The 21,549-nt window shown below is 45.6% G+C and overlaps 1 protein-coding gene across 1 annotated transcript in view; it reads right to left on the bottom strand.

Annotated features, from left to right (window-relative positions):
- Positions 1–262: 262 nt before the first annotated feature.
- b3glctb (beta 3-glucosyltransferase b) overlaps positions 263–21,549 on the bottom strand; it is a gene marked incomplete at its 5' end in the record, with an annotated part of 31,339 nt that continues 10,052 nt past the window's right edge. The window contains 7 exons of the mRNA XM_079738994.1: positions 263–1,943; positions 3,400–3,544; positions 3,981–4,100; positions 4,952–5,051; positions 13,223–13,336; positions 14,849–14,918; positions 20,270–20,386. Coding sequence (XP_079595120.1) covers positions 1,800–1,943; positions 3,400–3,544; positions 3,981–4,100; positions 4,952–5,051; positions 13,223–13,336; positions 14,849–14,918; positions 20,270–20,386 — 810 coding nt within the window. The 3' untranslated portion in view covers positions 263–1,799. The remainder of the gene's footprint in view (positions 1,944–3,399; positions 3,545–3,980; positions 4,101–4,951; positions 5,052–13,222; positions 13,337–14,848; positions 14,919–20,269; positions 20,387–21,549) is intronic.

Here is a 21,549-nt window from a genome sequence, read left to right as displayed (position 1 = left end):
GACAGCACTCAACATCAATCTGCCAAAAGGAATTCTGTTTTCCAGAGGGACAAAACATTACGATGATTAGATGAGCTTCCGGAACAGAGCGGCGATGACGTTCACGGAACGTTAAAACACTTCATTATTAGCAAAGGTTTTCATTTTATTAAGTCCGTTCAAATACATTTTCAACTTTGCAAAGCATTTACACAGACATTCGACATAAAGTACAAATTATTACACGAGAACAAAAAGGACCCGAGGCTACACGAACTCAGGACTTAGGATGTGACGTAGAAGTTGTATTGAACGTAGACTTCACATCAAAACAAGTCACTGGGACAAAACCAAACGTCTTTGGCAAAAAAAGTGCATGAAAGTGGTGCCAAGGAACGTCACTGTGCGCTCTCTACCACAGCATGTCTGCTGTATCCGCTGTGGTTTGGTCTTTGGTCGATTCGTCGCCTGGTTGAACAGACCGGAGCTCTGATTAAAGCTGGGGTACACCATTTCTTTTAGAAGCATTATTACAGCATATTATTTGAAATGTTCTCAACAACAGCAAAAGCAATCAACAAATCCAGCTTGGACGAAAAAAACATCCATGTAATAAGCCCTCAAATAATTTAATTCGGCAAGAATTAAATGATTTGCCGGCCTACCTGTCTGTCTACCTGCCTACCAGGCTACCTGAGCGCACTCTGCCCGTCGTCCACTCATTGCGTATGACCGAACTCTTCCACAAGGCTAGGCAGACCTATTGCTAACGCTTAAGAGTTAGCCTTGTGTTTTGGCGGGAATGGTTCTGGACCGAGGCATTTTGTCGGTTGGATGCTTTCTAAACCTAGCTCGCTCTGACCCTCGCTTGAACCTGTCTGCGTGCCTCAGTTTCTCCCTGGAGCTGTCGTCCGCAGCTGGTGGTTATATTGTCCTATGATAACAATAATTATACAGTCATTTTGGGAAGCACTTTTCAGAATACTAAATACATATTAAAATAAGAATAAACCCACGCGATAAAACCACTGAAAAATAGCAGCCGATACGAGACAGTATGGAACCTTGTAAAAGAGCCCAATCATTAAAATATTGACATGCTTTTACATCGTCTGCTCCTTCTGGCCCAACTTTAATGCTCTTATATTGTAAATCATAGTCATGCTTGGCCAAAATACCCATTTTGTATTTTTTGTTTGCATAATCTCTGACTTCCCTCGAACAAAGCTCCAATTTATCCACTCAGGACACACCTAATACGCCGTATCGCAGCCACAAGGCGTGTTGTGTCTCCTATCCACGTTTTGAATTCCTCCAAATTTGCTCGCTCCCCTCATTTGCATCTCCGTATCCCAGCAGCGGTTCTGTTCTCTTTGGTTTTGGTAAGTCGTTAAGACCTTCTCATGGTAAGACTGTGCGTGCCATGTTTTCTAAATGAATATCTAATCAAATAAATAGCGTACTCTGCTCAGATCCAGGCTGGAACATACGGAACAATGCGGGGGTTTAGCAACAAGAAAACCCCCAAACTCACTCCTTCACACACACACACACACACACACACACACACACATGAATTGGTTTAACAACAACACAAACTCCAAAACTCACTCACTCTTTCACCATACACACACTCAGACAGGCGCACCCACACACACACACACACACACACACACACACACACACACACACACACACACACATACCTGTGAATTGGTTTAACATCAACAAAAACTCCAAAACTCACTCACTCTTCACCATACGCACACCCCAGGCACACACACACACACACACACAAACACACACACACACAAACGGCACTAGAGCTCAGCGCGGTCGTGGCGGTCGTGGCGGTCCTGCAGCCAGTGTGTGAACACGGCCACAGGGTCCCTGGTGCAGTGCTTGTGGAAGGAGATTGGCCGCTGGTTGGAGAGCCAGGCCGGGGGGTAGTCCTCTGGGTGGGCCTAGGGCAACAACACTTACATTAGTGTGTATCGTGGGGGGGTGCTTTTTGGTGTGCTTGTCTTTGTGCGTGTGTGACAGACAGACAGACAGACAGACAGACAGACAGACAGACAGACAGACAGACAGACAGACAGACAGAGACAGAGACAGAGAGAGAGTGCATGAGAGTTCTTGTGTATGTGCGTGCACATATCTTGTTGTGTGTCTGCGTACATGTGTGTTCTTTTTGCGTGTCTCCCAGCACTCCCATGTGTGCGTGCCTACAAGTGTGTTTTTGTGTGTGATCATGCACACGTTTCTGTGTGCATGTGTCTTCTTGTGTGTGTGTGCACGTGTGGATTACCATGAGTGTGTGTGTGTGTACGCGTGTGCTGACAGTGGCTCGGCATTCAGGCTGACACGGTGAGACAGAACAGAGAACGGCACGGAGGACAAACAGGAAACAGGAAACGAGGTGTAACCGGAAAACAAAGCTTATCTCCGCCTCACCTCCTTGCATCACAAAACCAAACACAGAACACAGTTTCATTTTGTGATGCGAGGAGATGTGGCGGAGATACACTCTGTTTCCTGGTCCTGTTTGGTCACGGGACCTCAGCTATGAGGGAGATGATCATATCATTTCAATAAGTGTATTTCTGTGTGTGTGCTGGTGTGGGCTGTGCGTGTGTGGGTGCGTGCATATGTACCTGATGAAATAGTGGGCTGTGCGTGTTTGTGTGCGTGTGCATGCGTGTGTGTGTACATGGTAGAACAGGGGGCTGTGTGTGAGTGTTTGCGTGCGTGCATGTGTGTGTACCTGGTGAAACAGGGGCCTGTGTGTGTCTGTGTGTGTCTGTGTGTGCGTGCGTGCGTGTGCCTGGTGAAACAGGGGCCTGTGTGTGTCTGTGTGTGTCTGTGTGTGTATGTGTGTGTGTGTGTGTGTGTGTGTGTACCTGGTGGAACAGGGGCCTGTGTGTGTCTGTGTGTGTCTGTGTCTGTGTCAGTGTGTGTGTGTGTGTGTGTGTGTGTGTGTGTGTGTGTGTGTGTGTACCTGGTGGAACAGGGGCCTGTGTGTGTCTGTGTGTGTGTGTGTGTGTGTGTGTGTGTGTGTGTGTGTGTGTGTGTGTGTGTGTGTGTGTGTGTGTGTGTGTGTGTGTGTGTACCTGGTGGAACAGGGGCCTGTGTGTGTCTGTGTGTGAGTGTGTGTGTGTGAGTGTGTGTGTGTGTACCTGGTGGAACAGGGGCCTGTGTGTGTCTGTGTGTGTGTGTGTGTGTGTGTGTGTGTGTGTGTGTGTGTGTGTGTGTGTGTGTGTGTACCTGGTGGAACAGGGGCCTGTGTGTGTCTGTGTGTGTGTGTGTGTGTGTGTGTGAGTGTGTGTGTGTGTGTGTACCTGGTGGAACAGGGGCCTGTGTGTGTCTGTGTGTGTCTGTGTGTGTGTGTGTGTGTGTGTGTGTGTGTGTGTGTGTGTGTACCTGGTGGAACAGGGGGCTGTGTGTGATGGGGACGTTCAGCGTGGTGAGACACATCCCCAGCACCATGTCATCCGGAGCGTCGTCATGGTAACAGCTACAGCCGCTGGAGAGGATCCTGGCCACCGCTGTTCTGCTGAACACCATGCTGCACACACACACACAAATTATGAAAAAACCTGAATGTGTTCAAATACAAAAGAAAAACACAATATTTCTCCATAGAATTCCACAGAGGGCAGAGTTCTGTTTAGACGGGCGTCCCGTTCCAAGGGACCCTCCCTCTCTCCCTCTCTCTGTCTCTCCCCCATAAGACTCACCTGGGGGGGGGGGGGGGTCCCTCCCTCTCTCTCTCCCCCATAAGACTCATCTAGGGGGGGGGGGGTTCTCTCCCTCTCTCTGTCTCTCCCCCATAAGAGTCATCTGGGGGTCTGTAATGCTTAAGGATACTTTTTGAGTACCATCGTTGTGTAACTGTTATGAGTGTTATAAAAAGCGATATTGTACATGAAATCCACCACACACCTTAATGTTACACACATACATATTCACACACACACACACATCCTCCCCCCTTTCCTCACCCGGCTCCCCCGGTGGTGTAGCTGTATCCTTTCTGTCCCAGGCTGTAACCATAGCGCTCGCCCAGGCTCACAGCCTCTGTGGCGTCATAGCAACGCAGCAGACTGCGTAGCCGTGGCAAACTACAGGCAGGCGAGAGAAGCAGGAAAAGACAAGAGAAGTGAATGACAAAGAAAAAGGCAAGACTGACTCTCTAAAAAGTGTCCCCAAAGTCACTCAATTCTGCTTAGGAAGAAACATCAATAGCAGAAATCAATAGCAGAGAGCACTGTCACTTTCAGAATCATTATCGGCTCAGTGATTTCTTCAGCTTGAAGCTTCCCTGCCCAGTCTGAAGATGCCATTTCCAACTTCCAAGATTATCGGGTGAATCCTGTTGGGCAGGTGTAAAAACCCAACGCAGCCACACAGAAAGAAGCATCTTCAAGAACACTTTATTAACTCAATCCCCACACTAAACAGCTCTCAGTAGTCAGCCTGAAGATTTAGTTTAACAACATCTTTGGAAGATGACAGCGTTACAGCCCCTCTAATTAAATCGTTTTTCAAACGTTTACCGAAACAGACCTTGGGGAGTTAAGAATTAACATCCAGGCACCACTAATAAAGATCACAGTTTTTAGCCATTCGTTTTCAGTTTAATTTATATTGTAAAATGTTTTAAAGGTGTTAAAGATGCAGTGTGTAGAGTTTAGTGATATCTATCGGAACTGCCTAGTCAGAAATGGAATATAATATTCAGAAGTATATTTAATTTGTATAGTGTATATCCCCATGAAAAAAACAATTGTGTTAATTAAATTTCCAACTTCATTTTGGCAGAACCTACTGGCACTAATTCCTTCATACTGCAACTTTAACATTTCAATCTTTTGATCCCCATGAAATAAAAAAGAAGAAGCAATCAATAATGGTTCTACTCATGTGTAATCTTGAAGAGTGGTTCTGGAGTCACCGAAGCGGGCTCGGGTACCTGATTAGGGTGTCGTCGTCGACAATGAGAAGCCAATCAGCTTCCGGAACAGCGGAACTAAGGAACCTCTTCAAAATGGCAAAGGTCTTTCCACAATGCCCTGGATCCAACAGGAAGGAAGAGAGGTGTGAAGCACAAAGTGCCAAAGTAATGACTTCTGTGCGCATGCGTGTGTGAAAGCAACTAACTGGAAAGGCACAGGGAGCCAGGATCTGAGGGGCATTGTCTGACTCCCAAGGGTACTACATATTGAGAGTGGATTTGTGATTGGGCGCCAGAGAACAGGGACTGTGTGTGATGCATTCACACACAGAGGCGCGCCTCCGGCAGTAACAGCAGGCTCTGCTTGCGCACACACCAGAGGCCCAGGGACCCTCCTTTAAAGTCATTAGCTGCCAAGAGTATCCCACTTGTTTGTCGCAATCCAACGGTGTTAAGGACTTTTCCAGGGAGGTGTCAGACACTAAGGGGTCTGAAGAGCATCCCGCAGGAAGGGACCAGCAGACCTCAAGCCAAATTCGAATTTGATGAGCCATTTTATTTTTAACTCAAACTTTATTTCACCGGAGAACTCTCCTTCCGGCCCAAGGCTCAATCAGGGGCAGACGGAAGTAGTCAATAAAAGTAAAGACATCAGCCGGGCAACACCCAACCGTCGGTTTGAACTATAGATAGAAGAGTAGATCAAGTCGTGGCACAGTGAACTGATGCAACGAGCCCGCGGGCCTCTGCTAGCTCACAGGGCGTTGTCACGGTGTTGGTCAGGGCAGACGCTTCTGTTAGGGATCTGGATTTCGCTCCGTGAGGAACGCCAGAACTGTGGGGAGCAGTGATTGGTTAGTGCAGCGCTTCCTGGTTCAATGGAGGCTCACTGCACCACCGGCTTGTGGCTTTTAAAGTTGACACACACACACATACAGTGTATATCCACACATAGTGTATATCCACACACACACACACACACAAGCGTGCACACACAAACTCAAACATGCTCACGCTCACACACACACACGCACACACAGTCAAACACGTACAAACACACACACAGCATGCTTGGTGCGGGGGGGTCCGGCTTTGGTTAATTGAACTGTTTTGAGGTGAGAAAGGAGAAGAGACAGAGAGATGGTCTGTCAGACTACAGATCGAAACACTAGAGAACAAACAGAACTAGCAGAGGAGGGGCAAGAGGACAGCTCCAGAAAATAAAAGAGTGAGGGAGAAACAAGAGAGAGAGGGGGGAGAGAGGGGGAGAGAGAGAGGGGGGGGAGGGGGAGAGAGAGAGGGGGAGAGAGAGAGGGGGAGAGAGAGAGAGACAGAGGGGAGAGAGAGAGACAGGGAGAGAGAGAGAGAATGATGGCTGAAAAAAATAACAAGTCCTGAACTTCTATTTCTGCTTCAAAATTGAGTTACTTTTATTACTCACAGAATGTCTGCAGATGATTGTTATTGGTAAGAAAAAAATGGCAGACTGGATTTATGTTGGTTGATTTACCGTGGTCTTACACATGGTCTTAAAGCTAGGGGAGGAAATCTATTTAAGATTTGTTGGGATTCTGTCGGCATCTTGACAGCAAATCAAACAATCAAATGCTCTTACAAAAATAAATACATTTCTTTAATCTGCGGCTGTCACAGCCTGTATTTGGCCCATCTGGCTTACCTGTCTGTCTCCCTTCCTACCCGGTTACCTGCTCACCATCTTCCTGTACACTCATTGCGTAAGACCGGAGTCTTCCACAAGGCTAGGCATCGCTAAAGCTAGCGAGCTAGTCGCCTGTTTTGGGGGAGTGGCTGAAGGGAGAGGGGTGGGGGGGGCTTTGTCGGTTGGATACTTTAAAAATGTAGCTAACTCTGGCGGGTTTCTCAAAGTCACCTACCCTAGCTTCTTTAACATACACAACGTTCAATGGCCAAATCAAAACCGCTTTCAGTATGAAACAAGTTCTTCTGTAAAGGACTACTTCGGTCTAGGCCAGCGGTTCTCAAAGTGTGGGCCGCGCCCCACTGGTGGTGTCACAAGCCGACCGTGGCGGTTGTGGCAAAGATGAGAGACGCACACAATTGACTGAGTTTAACAAAAAGGTTTATTATAACCAAGTGAATATAACATAACATGGCGTGTGTATTCAATCTAGTCAGTGATGTGTGTTTGTACGTAAAAGTGTATGGGTGTAGTGTTGTAAGGTGTAAACATACCTAGGATACAACTAAACCAAAAGACCAAAGGACCAAACAATAAGTGGTGCCTCCCAAACGAGAACCACCCCGACACTGGGCTCACAGGTCTACTTAAATAAGCCCAGCTCAGGTGTCGTCAATGAGCTCGTTAGGCTCCCCTCGTTAGGGTCGTGACAGTGGGGAATAGAGACGTGAAAGGTGGGACGCGACAAATGGGAGGAAGTTTCACTAGCCGTGTTTACATCGACACTTCTGATCCCATTCGAATCCTAATCGGAATAGATCTGTTCCTATCATGCAATCTGAATGTACTGTATATATGGCATTTACAAAAGTGGTAAGCGTACGTTCGTATGTCTGTCGAGCACAACCGTTGTTGGTCTGGGCTTATGATGGCTTATAATAGTCCGCCAAACACATTGACGTCGCTTAGCAACCGAACACGCTAGGGTTGATGAGGCACGCAGGGCGGGACCAAACTTTCGCCGGGATGGTTAGCAGGCTGGTGTGGACAATAACACAAGGTGGATACATTTGTGACACGGACCTCAAAAGTTGTCGATCCAGCACCTCCAGAGAAACCTGACGGGGCTAATCAACCAAAAAGCCAACCGAAAAGAAAATATGATGAAGAGTATCTTGCTCTTGGATTCACGGCAGCGGTGGTGGGGGCAGAGGAGAGACAGGAGAATCGCATGGTAAAAGCCGCAGCAGTAAACCGTAAAGATCAAATGGCGGCATATAGAGTTGCATAAAGAATTGCACAATGCAAAAAACCACACACGATTGCTGAGCAGCTCATTCTCCCCGCTGCACTAGACATGGTGGCAGTTATGCTTGACGAGACAAGCGCAGCAAAATTAAAAGCCGTCCCACTGTCAAACGACACAATTGCGAGACGTATATGTGACATTTCAAGTGATCTTGAGGAACAACTCATAGAAAAATTACAAGAAAGTCGTTTCGCATTACAAGTGGACGAAGCTACTGACAGCAATAAGGACTGCTTGTTCATCTCATACGTCCGCTTTGTGAATTGCGAGTCACTGTGCGAGGATTTGCTGTTTTGCAAATACATACAAAATAGAGCCATAAATGATGAGCTGTTTGAGATCATGGACAGATACCTCAAAGAACACGGCCTTAAATGGGAAAACTGTGTGGGCTTTTGCTTTGATGGCGCACAGACCATGGCAGGGTCAAGAAACGGGCTGCAGGCACTAATAATGAGGGTTGCGCCAGATGCACACTGGACTGTGTCATTCACAGGGAAGCGCTCGAGTCAGTGGCGTCATTAGGCCTATTTTAGGGGGGCTTCAGCCCCCCTAAAATATTCTTAAGCCCCCCTAAATAATTTTATGTTCATTTATAAATAATTTTTTATTTTTATTTTTTTTACAAAAAAGTGCCGACAAATTCAATATAATGTGGCGAGAATTTGAGCTTAGATAAATAATCATATAACCAGTTATTATTAACTTAAATGTAATCATAAATCTTAGTTTCCCTTATGGAAGCGGTCAGTGCGTCGTTATCGAGTCCATTCCACTTGTTCATATAGAGCATGCCCACATCACTGAAATCCAGTCCACGTTTTCCCTGCAACCTAGGTTGTAATTTCTCAGTTTTTGTTAGCTGTTTGTGAAATTAAACGTTCGCTCACATTCTGTGCATCTCCTGGGGGCTAAGGCCCCCCTGTCCTTAAAACCTAGTGACGCCCCTGGCTCGAGTCAAGGCAGCTCAGCCCTGAACTGAATGAGGTTTTGACAGAAGTTGTGATTGTAGTAAATTCAATCAAAACCCGACCACTGAAAGCGCGACTGTTCTCCGCACTTTGTGAGGAAATGAGAGCTGATCACACATCTGTGCTGTTTCACAGTGAAGCAAGGTGGCTCTCCCAGGGAAAAGTGCTGTCGCGCGTCTTCGAGCTCAGGGACGAGATTCGGATCTTGTAGAGGAGGAGCGCATGTATGAGGCTGCGAGCAAGTTCAGTGATGAACAATTTTGTTGAAGTTGGCCTACCTCAGCGATGTGTTTGGCAAGCTGAATGAATTAAATCTTCAGCTCCAAGGCAAAGACAAGCACCTACCTCACCTGGCAGACAAAATCACTGCCTTCTCCCGAAAGCTCGAGGTATGGGGAAGGCGCCTCGATCAACAAAATATAGATGTCTTTGAGAACCTGAGAGAAGTTGCTGAAACCACTGATTCTGGAGCCACCACAGTGATCCAATGTATTAAGCAGCACATCTCTTCCCTGAGAGGACTGTTTCAAAAATACTTCCCGATCAACATTGCTCAGTATGACTGGGTTATGGATCCATTCAATGCAGCAGGTTGGTATTTTGACATTTTATTGAATATTATACTCATATAGTATATATGCATTTTATTTATGTTATATGGTACTTACTAACTGGAATGGATTGTTGTCACACAGATTTACTTTGTGTTCATTATGCAATGACAAATAAAGTAAGCCTATTTATTCATATTCTATCTGCAGCACCTGCTGATTTTAGGTCTGCTGAGGAGGACCAGTTCATTGAAATGACATCTGACTCCACCCTGAGGCTGAGGTTTACAGCTCAGACTCTTTGTGAATCCTGGCTTGGAGTGGAGAGGGAGTATCCACTCATTGGGCAGAGAGCTGTGTGCATTCTTCTTCCCTTTGCCACATCATATCTTTGTGAGATGGGCTTCTCAGCTGTTGCTTCACTGAAAACCAAGTACAGATCTCAGCTGAACATTGAGCATGACTTGAGGGTGGCACTATCAAGCCTGCAACCCCGCTATGAAAAGATGTGCAATGCAAAACAGGCTCATTGCAGCCACTAATGCAGGGGTAAAACTCATATGTTCACTTGCTCACCTGTCTTGCCAAATGCATTTCTCTTCTTTTCTTTTTTTTAACAGATTGCAAAGTGGCACTGTTATTTTCTCTATTTTTGAACTTGCTGTTATTTTATGTTATTGAGTTAGAATTTAGATACAACGATGTTGATGTTACTTGATGTAACTTCAATAAATTTGAAATGTTAAGCTTGGCGTATTTCATTAGCATTGTGTTGGGGCGATGAGGGCAAGTGGGGCTTGAAAATTCCCCCTAGTCCAAAGTGGGGGATGACCGAAAAAGTTTGAGAACCACTGTTCTAGGCCACCCAAAACAAGATCCACTCCTTCTGTAATAACATTCTCGCGGTACAAGAAAGCAGCTCAAAGTACCACGGAGACACAGCAAGATAATCGATTGCTGAATCCTCGTAAAAACGTCTGCTGGTGCTCACTTATCTGACACTCAGGTGCTCATCTGATGCTGATCCGGCCTCAAAATAATACATGAAAGTAGCGTTGTGGCCAGTGGGTTGGACTGCTAATGGTTCAATAAATGGAGAATTATGAAGCATACGGGATTCTAAAACACAAGCCAGCCCTCAGATTGGTTGCTGGCCATGGCGAAAGATGTGTGGAGCGCATTTTTAAAATTATACTGTCCTCGGGTCAAGAAGTTCACCAATGCTACAGCCCAGTGTTTTGCCATATGTGGTATGCGCACCACTGGTAATACACGAGGGTACTGCAGGTTGTGTGAGGGATTTATTCTTGAAAAATACACATTTACAATAACAGAAAAATAAATCATTGAAAATAAATATATTTTAATTGTTGCTCAGTAAATATAGCACAATTTCAAATATAGTGTCCCTTTGTGTAGTCTGTTATGTTTGCCATTACAATGTTTTTCCTTCCACTGTTTCCAACCAGCCCTGGTCTTTAATAAGGTCATTGATGAGCATGGATTTGCTTAATTAATTGTGGCGTGGCGGCGCTATCAACGATTGCCGTCGTATTTCCATCCCCTCCCAGTGGATCCTCAGCCATAATACATGTTCTGCCAGGTCGTTTCCATCCAAGACACATTCCCTGTAGCCCCACGCCCCAGCCACTGTATGATCTCTTCCAATTTGTAGCAAAACAAAATGGAGCGCCAGATTCGACCGCGTCTGCCCTCAGACTTTAGATATCAATCGGTGACCTCACTGCACTGACACCGTGTCGGAGCCCAGTTGGGTAAGGGCCCTGTCCCAACAATCTCAGCGATGAAACGGGACACGGGGCCATGGAAAGAGTGAGGACATGGAGGCCTCTGTACGAAGGCCATCAGGGGTGGAGGCCCAGACCCTGTCGGGCGTCGGGGGAAGAGGGGAGGGGAGGCAGATCCTCCCTGACAGTCAGGGCGCACTCACACTAGGCCATCTGTACCGTGCCCGAGTACGTTTGCCCCCTGAAGTCTAGATCGTTTGGCTAGTGTGAGCGCGCAATCCGTACTCGGGTACAGTTCAAAGTGCACTTCGGAGAGGTGTGCTCAGGCCACGGTAAAAACGCTAATGACACGCGCACACGCACGGATACGCAACCTGAATTGGATGACGTGTGTGCAAGAGGCAACCGTACTCAGGCCCAGTTGAGATTAGTGTGAGCACAGGCCAGAGCCACACTGAAATCATGATCGTGATTATGATTTTTCCCATAATCGAGCAGCCCTAATACAAATACATACACACACACACACACCCACACACACAAAGACAGACCCTCACTCACTCACACATATTCACACATATTCTCTCACACACGGCCACAGACACACATGCAAATACACACATTCACACCCACATATTCTCTCAAAAACACACACATACACACAGTAGGCACGGGCGAACCAGGCAGCCGCCCGGGGGGGCCATATTGGTGGGGGCCGCCAAATCACATGGGGGGCGCCACGAGCAGTAAAAAATAAAAACGCCCCCCCCCCCCCCCCCCCCCCCGCTTGGAGGAAGTCTTGCCCGGGGCGTAACTGGACGTAGAACTGCCACTGCATACACATACAAATACACTCATTCACATACACAAACACACCCACACACTTGACTTTGCTGTGACAATATTCAACGGTGCAATATCTGTTAAATTACACCTATTTTCGAGCCAATTTGGCAGATAATTGAGCATTGTTTTGTATTATTGTGTGAACGAGGGCCATTCTTGATTGGTTGCTCCTCCCAGAGCTACGATTATTGAACTGTGGAGATTATGGTGGTCAGTGATGCGTGTCTCCATTTGACGACACTCGAACCTCTGTCTGTCACACGGTGAAACCACAGCCCTCTCTACTTAACCACACCCAGGTGTGGGGACGCAGAGCACAGAGAGGAACAGGGACTGAACCAGCGTCTTTATGGAGACACAGTCAGTGGTCACCCAGAGACCTGAACACGGCATTGAAAGGAGAGGCAGGGTGAGAGAGCACCGCGTGACAGAGAGACACTTCACACTCCCTGAGTCCACAGCCAGGACTGTGAGATCTAGGGATCACATGCTCAGAGCCCGAATCCCCCGGGAACAGCCTCACGCACGACAGCTTAGAAACGGTTTCTATGGCAGGCGAACGGGGAAACAGTTACTGGAAAGGTCACAGGGAACGTAACGGTGGTGCAGCCGGGATACAAACAAGAGCTAATGAGAGGCTTGTTCATGATCACCAAATTTGCAATTAGTTTTAATCATAGCGGGATTGAGAACATTAGCAGCTGTCGGGGCCTCGTTGTCAAAAGCATACAAACCAATAAGTGTGTTAGGCTGTCCGAAATCAAGCCTACCATCAGCGGCCATTAACGTTACAGTCGCCGGAACACAAGAGTTCAGCAATTGAGGTTTAAAAGTAAATATTATTAGCAAACTCCTTTACATCCACCATATTGACGTATATATGTGAATGTGAATCGTTCAGTGTGAATCCACTGCCCAGTTTAAAAAGGAACTAAAAACCTATCTCCTCAGTCTAGCCTATGCAGTATGATATGGCTTTATGGACTATATAGTTTAGATAATTCTTCTCCATTTTTTTTTGATATTTTTTCTCCTATTTGTTTTATCGTGAAGCGACCTTGGGTGTCCTGAAAGGCGTTTTAAATAAAATGTATTATTATTTTTTTTTATATAAACACGTCTTTTCTATTGGCTTGCGGTGATAATGTCAGTCAGTGCATGTGAGAGACAACTCATAACTCTTTATGCTGATGGAAGCCCTCACCTCTCTCAGTGTTGGGCACGCCCAGGTGCATTGTGGGTATGGAGGGATCGGTGACATCACTGTAGTACTCAAGAAACGCTGCATCCTTCTCCCACGTCGCCTTGACGACGGGCACTGGGAAGCAGAGAAGTCAGGAAAATGAATGACTTCACGTGTGTGTTTGTGTGTGTGTGTGTGTGTGTGTGTGTCTCAGTGTGTGTGTGTGTGTGTCTCGGTGTGTGTGTGTGTGTGTGTGTGTGTGTGCGCGTGGGGTGTGCGTGCGTGCTTGTGTGTGTGTGTGTTGCATCAAAGACAGTGGGCAAGAGGAATATCAAATATCCCAGTGGTTATGACCTGCATATTAATTCAACTTCTGACACCAAGTAGTGAGATTAAGTACACAGATATATAAAATAAAAAAAACATGGAGGGACAGGCCCTTCAAACAGACCATAATGGGCCTCTAGAGCCTCCTGTGAAAAAACATGGTTGAAACGCATAGAGCAACTGCTTTGAGCTTCCAGGTCTAGACACACACACACACACACACACACACACACACAGACACACACAATGTACACACAGGGAAACACACACATATCCACATTTGACAGTCCTAGGATGAACCCAAACAGGACTAATCACATTCATATCTCACAGCTTGATGCAGTTAATGTGTTCATAAATTTCTTAAATTGCTTTTATGTGGAGCTAAAGCCCCAACTTTTAAAGCAACTCAAGTGAATCAGGATCAGTGATCGTCAAGGTTTCCTCGTTAACAAACTCTCATATTCTTTATCTCCTACTTCCCTCGTTAACGATGTATGACCGGTCGTCTGTGGGCACCGCTCCACTGTGGAAGAGTGCATTAATCACCGTCAATGGATACCGGTCCACCGCTCGAACCGTCACCGTTCGGCTTTGAATCCAGCCGTTGGTGGAAGGCAGAATCTCAGTAGCAGATGACTAGCACTGGGAGGGTGATTTTGCTTTTATGTGGAGCTAAAGCCCCAACTTTAGAGCTTCGTGCTCGTGTTGTGAGGCCGCACACACCTCAACGCGCCACACGGGACATCCCGCCTCGTAACACGCTGGCACGTTCTGACCCTCTCCCGAACGGGATTTGGGAGGGAGACTATTACGGAAATGGTTCAATTTCAGCAGAGTGGCTGTGATGTTGCTGTGAGGTGAATTTCGGTGCCTAACCGAGGTTTCGCCAATCATGCTAAGTAGTGTTCAACTTTGGGTAAAATGCAGCGATTCAACACATGGCGTGCCGTGGAATGGTGGGAGGTGAAAGAGTTTTGCGCAATCTACCAATGTAATCAGTGTCAGTAGATGTTGTTTATAATAGCTGCTGCCATTGAAGTTTTTTGCATCATTTTGAAACGTTGTCGGTCGGCAGGTGGAAAAGTGTTCTAATTACAAGCAAAAAAAATTTGTTTGTCAGCAACATTTGCAAAGACTCGGCCCATGAGCGTTGGAATTATTTTGTTGTATTTTAATGTTTAAATCCATTATTGTTAATTAAGGGTTTGTTAATCCACCACTGTTTCAAAGTGGCTATGGATAATACCAATAAGGAGGGAAGTGGGCAATTTTAACACACACACACACACAAACACACACAAACAGACACACACACACCTCGGTCGGAGTGGAACTTTTCACAAGTTTTCACGGCAACAAAAACGTCTTCTTTCTTCACAGGATCACCCTGAAAGAGGAACAGGAAATGACAGCCATGAATTACAGGATATAAGACACACACACACACACACACACACACACACACACACACACACACACACACACACACACACACACACACACACACACACACACACACACACACACACACACACACACACACACACACACACACACACACATCACATCTCCCAGCAGGGGCTACGGAACTGACCTGACAAGGAGTTGGATCCCACAACACGCCGGCTTCTAGGATTTATGGAGCAATAGTAAAACTCAAGAATATCTCACGTTGAATTACTGTTCAATCCCTTGAGCACTTAAGACATGGACCAGACACAGTTCATTCCTTGTTCATCAATCTTACATCTTTTAGTCCGTAAAAACAACATCACAGCACACTTAAAAGCCACATTACCGCGCCTTAAATTCTCCAGGAAGGAAGGCCTCAGGTTTTAAAATCGGTGCGTAATGACATTTGACCCAACTTCAAACATGGATCTTGTAACGACTGCAGCGGTCAACGTTGGGCTGTTGCTCCATCGGATGGAGGATGACTTGAGTCTGCTGACAAGCAGACTACTTTTCAATATGAAGTTATGGGCTTTTTGTGTTCTAGGGGCTGCATGCCGCCATGGATCCAGACCATGATTTACACGCTGTGGGGATTAAGGAGACATGATCCGGACAAACCAGACCTGGGACAAAGAGCAGGTTTCTCTTGGACAACGTGGGACACATTACCGATGCTGAGATGTAGTCTTCAAAAACCTTTCAGACTTAAATGTCACTTCACGTCGTACTCCCAGTCTTGGTTTCGGCTGCATTTCCTTTGCTTTGAGGTTGCCATTACTTTGGGGTTTACATCATATTCCCCCTAAATCTGCTTGCTTGTGACTTTATGGGGACTTGCTATTCCCCGTGTTGTGCGTAGCGTAGCAGGCAGCACAGACAGTGACAGGTGAGCCTGCGCCGTACCCCAATGTGTGCTGTTTAATTGACATCAAACACAGCTCTGTGATGACAGCTGTCAGCCTTCCCTGATTCCGTCACAGCTTTGTATGCAAGACGGACTTCAAAACAGCGTCCATCCTGCAGGGGTTTGGCTTTTGAAAACAAGAGCCAATCAAAGTACATGGTCTAGATACGTGGGAAGTAGGACCAGGGAGGAAAGCACTAGTTATGCCAGTGTGGATGGAATGGCCTTACGTATGAGGCAGGGTGCTTTGCATGAGTTAAACTTAAATGTACTAATATATACTAATATAAATATACGTGTTGCTGGGGCACTAGTTAGGGGTGCTCGGACCCCTATTGTTTCTGTAACGTTTTTTTTCCCCCTAAAATTCTGTAAAAGTCATAGTGCAGCCTATACGGTAAGTCAAAAACTCTTGACATGTTCAGGTATGGTTACCAATAACCCCCACTACCCATAAACCCAAATTTGTGGTACTGCACCCAAAGGTGGCGCTATTGTAAAAAATCATGAATTAGGCTCATTTCTCTGCACCAGATTGACCTGGGCTCAAAATTCTTTCATAATATTAATCTCTAGAATCAGATGCATCTATAAAACCGGGGTCTTAGTTTACTTTTGTTGTTTACTTTTCCCACAATTTCATATTAAAGCCAAACATGATAAAAAGATTCACAGGCTACAAAAATAATCAAAAATTCACCAAAATCACCACATAAAATCTTTAGACCAAGCCTCACAAAAATCATTAAAAAGAATTTGTTTTACTTAGTTCCATTTGAGAAATATTGGCCAATAAAGTTGGAGCAGTAAGCCCATTTTTCTTATATGACCACTTTGTTATTGTATAAAAAAAACATACGACTATTATTAGGAGGATGCAAATACCCCCCACTACCCATAAACCCAAATTGTGGTACTGCACCAAAAGGTGGCGCTATTTAAAAAAATATGAACTAGACTTATTTCTCCTTACCAGATTGACCTGGACTCAAAATTCTTTCATCATATTAATCTCTGAAATCAGATGCATCTTTTTTCCCTTCTCTAAAAATGTTTACTTTTCCCACAATTTCATAGAAAAGCCAAACGCCACAGTCTCAACCCATTTTGCCTATATGACAATTTTGTTATTGGATAACTACCATACGGCTATCATTAGGTGGATACCATTAACATTGCACATTTTCAGATCTATACTCTTTTAAGAAAGTCCTTAATTCTATTGTGAAATGTGTGCTTGGAGTTTTCTTGATGTTGTGTGCTTATCAATGGACATTTTCACCATTTTTTGCCAAGACACAGTATGGCATTAAGGGGAACTTCTTCGTTAACCATTTTTCCTTCATAATGAACTCTGTCAAATTAATATTTCTTCCGTTAGTGTTCTTGACAACAAATGTTTAATTTCCCCAGAATTCCAATGATTTTTCAGGTATTTTCTTTTAAGAAAGCCCTTAATTCATTTGAGAAATGTTTGCTTGGAGTTTTCTGGCTGTTGTGTGCTTATCAATAGACATTTTCACTATGTGAATGGGGCTAAAATTCAGGTTTGTCAGTGGCTCAATGGGATAATGGCTTGTACTGGTGATCCTTAGTTTGAGAGTTCGAATAACGATTGGACAATTATGAACATGACATTCGGCCATTGCTCTGCAGTCACCTGAAAGCCGAGGCACAGTATGGCATTAAGCGGAACATCAACATCTTTCCTTCATAATTATATGTCATATTTATATATCTTCCATTAGTGTGTTCTTTACTTTTCATTTTGCTCGGACCCCGTTAATCACCACTTGCGGTTATATTTTTAATTGCATTCATAAACTGAACTATTGCTGAAATGTCTACCAAGAGATTTGGACTGTTTTTTGGCTCTTTTTCAACCAATTAGCATACACATGGTCAGCCCAGAAAGAGACCTTCACGGTAGCTGACACTGACTTCACAAAAAAACCTTCGCACATCAAAATGTTTTTATGTAATTGCTCTATTACCATAAAAATGCAGAAAAAAAAGAAACGGTTGCAAACCCCAGAGAGCATATTTGTACACGACGCCCTGATACTAATCAAATGCACTTGCTTCTCAACATCTGAAAGGGCTGTTGTCCTGATTATGCATTCCCCCCAGCCTCCCTCACGTTTTCACATTTCACATCGAGATGGGATCCGAATGGCCTTCGAGAGCCTTTAATTCTCCTCCACTCTCACCTCTCCCAACCACTTAGATCAGCTCGTGGCTCATTGTCAAAAGGTTACATTGTGTGACATCGTGATTCTCCTGAACATTTTCCATCACCTTTCCTTGCTCCGGGAGGTTCATGTTCCACTGGATGTACTGGTCACTGGCTAATCTCTTTTTGAATCAGCACCATGCCTGTCATCTGTAAACCAGCCAAAAAATGAAGCGTATAATCGCCCTGAAGGTACAAGCAGTCAATGCCAACGATATCCCAGAATCCCCAGTTTTGCCATCAAATCGAGAACAACACGAAATAAATGCCTTCTTTCGTTTTCCGTGATCTATATCCTCGCTTTTTCCAGGACATTTTATCAATTCGAGCCTTTTTTAATCTTTTTCCAATGAATGGAAAGCAACCTGATAGAAACCCAGGTTAACCACCAGGAGCCATTTACCAGACCCCCGGTGCTCCTGCCGCCCCAAAACACTGCCCTGTCTCCGGTCTCACTGTGTCCGGGGTCCGCAGCGGTGGAACGCCGGCCGCGGCACTCCCAGGGAGTCGATCCTGGCCGCTGACGCGTCCTAGTGGAGCAACTTGTTTGTCGTCATCCTGGACCACAACATGTTGGTTCTGTTTTGATTACCTCTCCTTCCGTCGGTTTTTCTCAGGCTATCTTCAAGCTAAGTCTGCGTCTGGTAACAGCCTGGCAACAGCCCTCTCAATGTCCTAGTAAGTAGATTGGTCAAAGCCTGCTTACAGCCTGGTTGCAGCCCTGGTAACAGCCCTGGTAACAGCCTGGTTAGAGCCCTCTCAGCGTCCTAGTAAGAGTTCGGTCGAAGCCTGGCGACAGCCTGGTAACAACCTGGTTATTGCCAGGTAACAGCCTTTAACAGCCTGGTAATAGCCTGGTTACAGCCTGGTTGCAGCCTGTTTGATTCCAGGTGTTGTCCCTCTCCTCTCAGCTGTGATACCACTTACGAGGACCCGGAACAGGCTGAACCAGCCGGGGGGGAGTGAAGTGTGAGGGCCAGACACTCCTCATCCCCATAGAACAATCCTTTTGGTGGTGAGGACGGACTGTTCCCTGCCGCCGTGTTTCCCGCCTTCCCGCGCTGGTTACCGGCGCCGACACCCTCCCCACCACCGCGGCCGACAGAAAACCCTTCTGAAAACCACTTAGTCTGAACGTATTTCCGTTGTCTCTCTGTGCGCCGAGTTTTTGGGCCGTGTTCGCAAAATGAATAATTCATTCATTTTTTGACTGAGGATGTTTTGACTCGAAACTGAATATTTATCAGCTGTCTTTTCAGTTGTTTGGTGAAGTTAGTCTTTTAGGGCGGTGAAGCTACGGGTCGGCGTCACGCAGGTGCTGTTGATGCCATGTCAACGAATCACAGGGGAGGAAGGATACACACACACACACACACACACACACACACACAACCAATCACACGATCCATCTCACTCTCTCGCTTTTACTTTCTTCTCACACTCATACACATACAAAACACATAATTTACATTTAGAAGACACTTCTATCCAAAGCGGCTTACAGCAGTTCATAAAAACATTCTGGCGGAGTCGACCACGCAAGGCGACAGCCAGCTCGTCGGAGTCAGTGGGGGGGAGGCTTTATGCTCAGAGACACCTCGACACTCGACACTTGAAGGAGCCACCTGGCTACCTCCAGAGCTAAGCCGACCCCAGACACACAAACACACATACACACAGACACACACACCAGCCACAAACACAAATCTCAAAACTTTCTCTCCTAACCATACTTTAGTAATTTGGGTAATATTTGCACAGAACCAGCCTATAATAAAGAATAATGACTATACAAAGCACCCCTCACACTAAAAAATACTGTAGTGTGATACTTAGTGTGGTTAGTTTAGTTCAGTTGAGAGCAAGGACAGTGCAAAATAATAAATACACGTGGTGCACAAATACAACAGGTCTTTCATCAGCTGTCCCTAGCCAAGGTGCAAAAAAGGCTTCCTAAAATACATCAACGCAACCGCAGAACAGGACATGCAGTTTTGAGTCCGGAAAAAGGGCACGGAGGTGTTAAAAACAGTAGCGGCAATGACAAAGGAACACACAGAACGACGTCACAAACATGGAGATAATAACATGCAGATCCAAATAGAGAAGGACGTTATAGCAGGACAGTAGTAACATGTGGACCTACGCAGTCTGGGAGGGGGGCTGTGATGGCCGTGGCACAGTGGGCCCCCGGCCTGGAGCAGAACTCTGGGACGTCGTACAGCTCCGGCCCCCGGCCCTCGTCCCAGATGTACAGCGCGATCTGCAGAGAGCGGGGGTACGAACGCGCTAACGTGATCTACTGGTAACATGGTAACATGATCTACTGTCTACAGCCAGGGCCGAACCTGTTTTACAATGTTTTACGTGCACGGTACACATGCACAATGTTTGACAATGTGGCACGCATTGCACTGCAAAGGCTGTGCATGAAGTGCTCTGTACAAATTGGATTGAGTCGAGTTGCGCCAAATTGAATTGAATTTGTTTGAACAGACTTGAATGAATTTAGTTTAAAGGGATTTGTGCCTTGGAACTCGAGTCTGAACAGCATGAATGTGTAATTTATGCTGCCTCTTCTTTCCTACTTTGATGAAAAACTCACAACATAAATGAAGTGAGGAAATATTTGTGTGTAAAAGCCTAAAGCATGGGGCTCACATTAATGACTTAATTTCTATTAGAAATTATAGAAATGCTAACAAAATTGCATTTTACAAAAATCAGCTTTTGAAAGATAAATACACAAGGCAGTATACAATCAGAATTGAAATGTGTTATTTGAACCCACAATTGATGAGCCAACTACAGGTGAAGCACAAGGAACAACAGGAGGGGAATACGAGTAATAATAATAACGTTAACGCCAAAACGACCAGACCAAAGAAAGGACAGGGATTCATGCAACCTGTGCAACTCTGCAAACACAAACCTGCACTTTAGACACACACACACACCTTTGAGTTAAACGCCAATGACAATGTAATGCCACCCGTTCCCATACAGTTACAGACCCAGCTTAAGTCCCCTCTAAATCCAGCAGAGCACATTGATAACCACAGCCTGTCCTCTGCAGTGGCTGGGAGGTGGGCGTTCTGATCAGAGCGGCTCTGCAGAACGAGTCTTCATGAGGCCACCCTGATGCAGAGGAATAGACTATTTCTATGAAGGGATTGAGCACATGGCAGAAATAACCGTGCTTTCATCAATATCCTCTGACATAATCTTTTATAGTCTGCTACAGTTTTTATTCTCTGACGCATCCCCCATAAGGGATTTGAAGTTGTGATATTGTGTTGGGAATGTAGATTTTGGTTTTTTGAAACATGGCCCTAAGGGCGGGACATATCATGGATCAAATAATGCAACCAACTTTACTTCAAAGTGTTAAATTGACTTCAAAGTGACTACGAAACACTCTTCTTT

This window comes from Pollachius pollachius (assembly GCF_949987615.1).
Source record: "Pollachius pollachius genome assembly, chromosome: 6".
NCBI classification, from domain to species: domain Eukaryota; kingdom Metazoa; phylum Chordata; class Actinopteri; order Gadiformes; family Gadidae; genus Pollachius; species Pollachius pollachius.
Note: the sequence above shows the minus strand (reverse complement) of the source record. Positions and strands in the feature narration are given on the sequence as shown.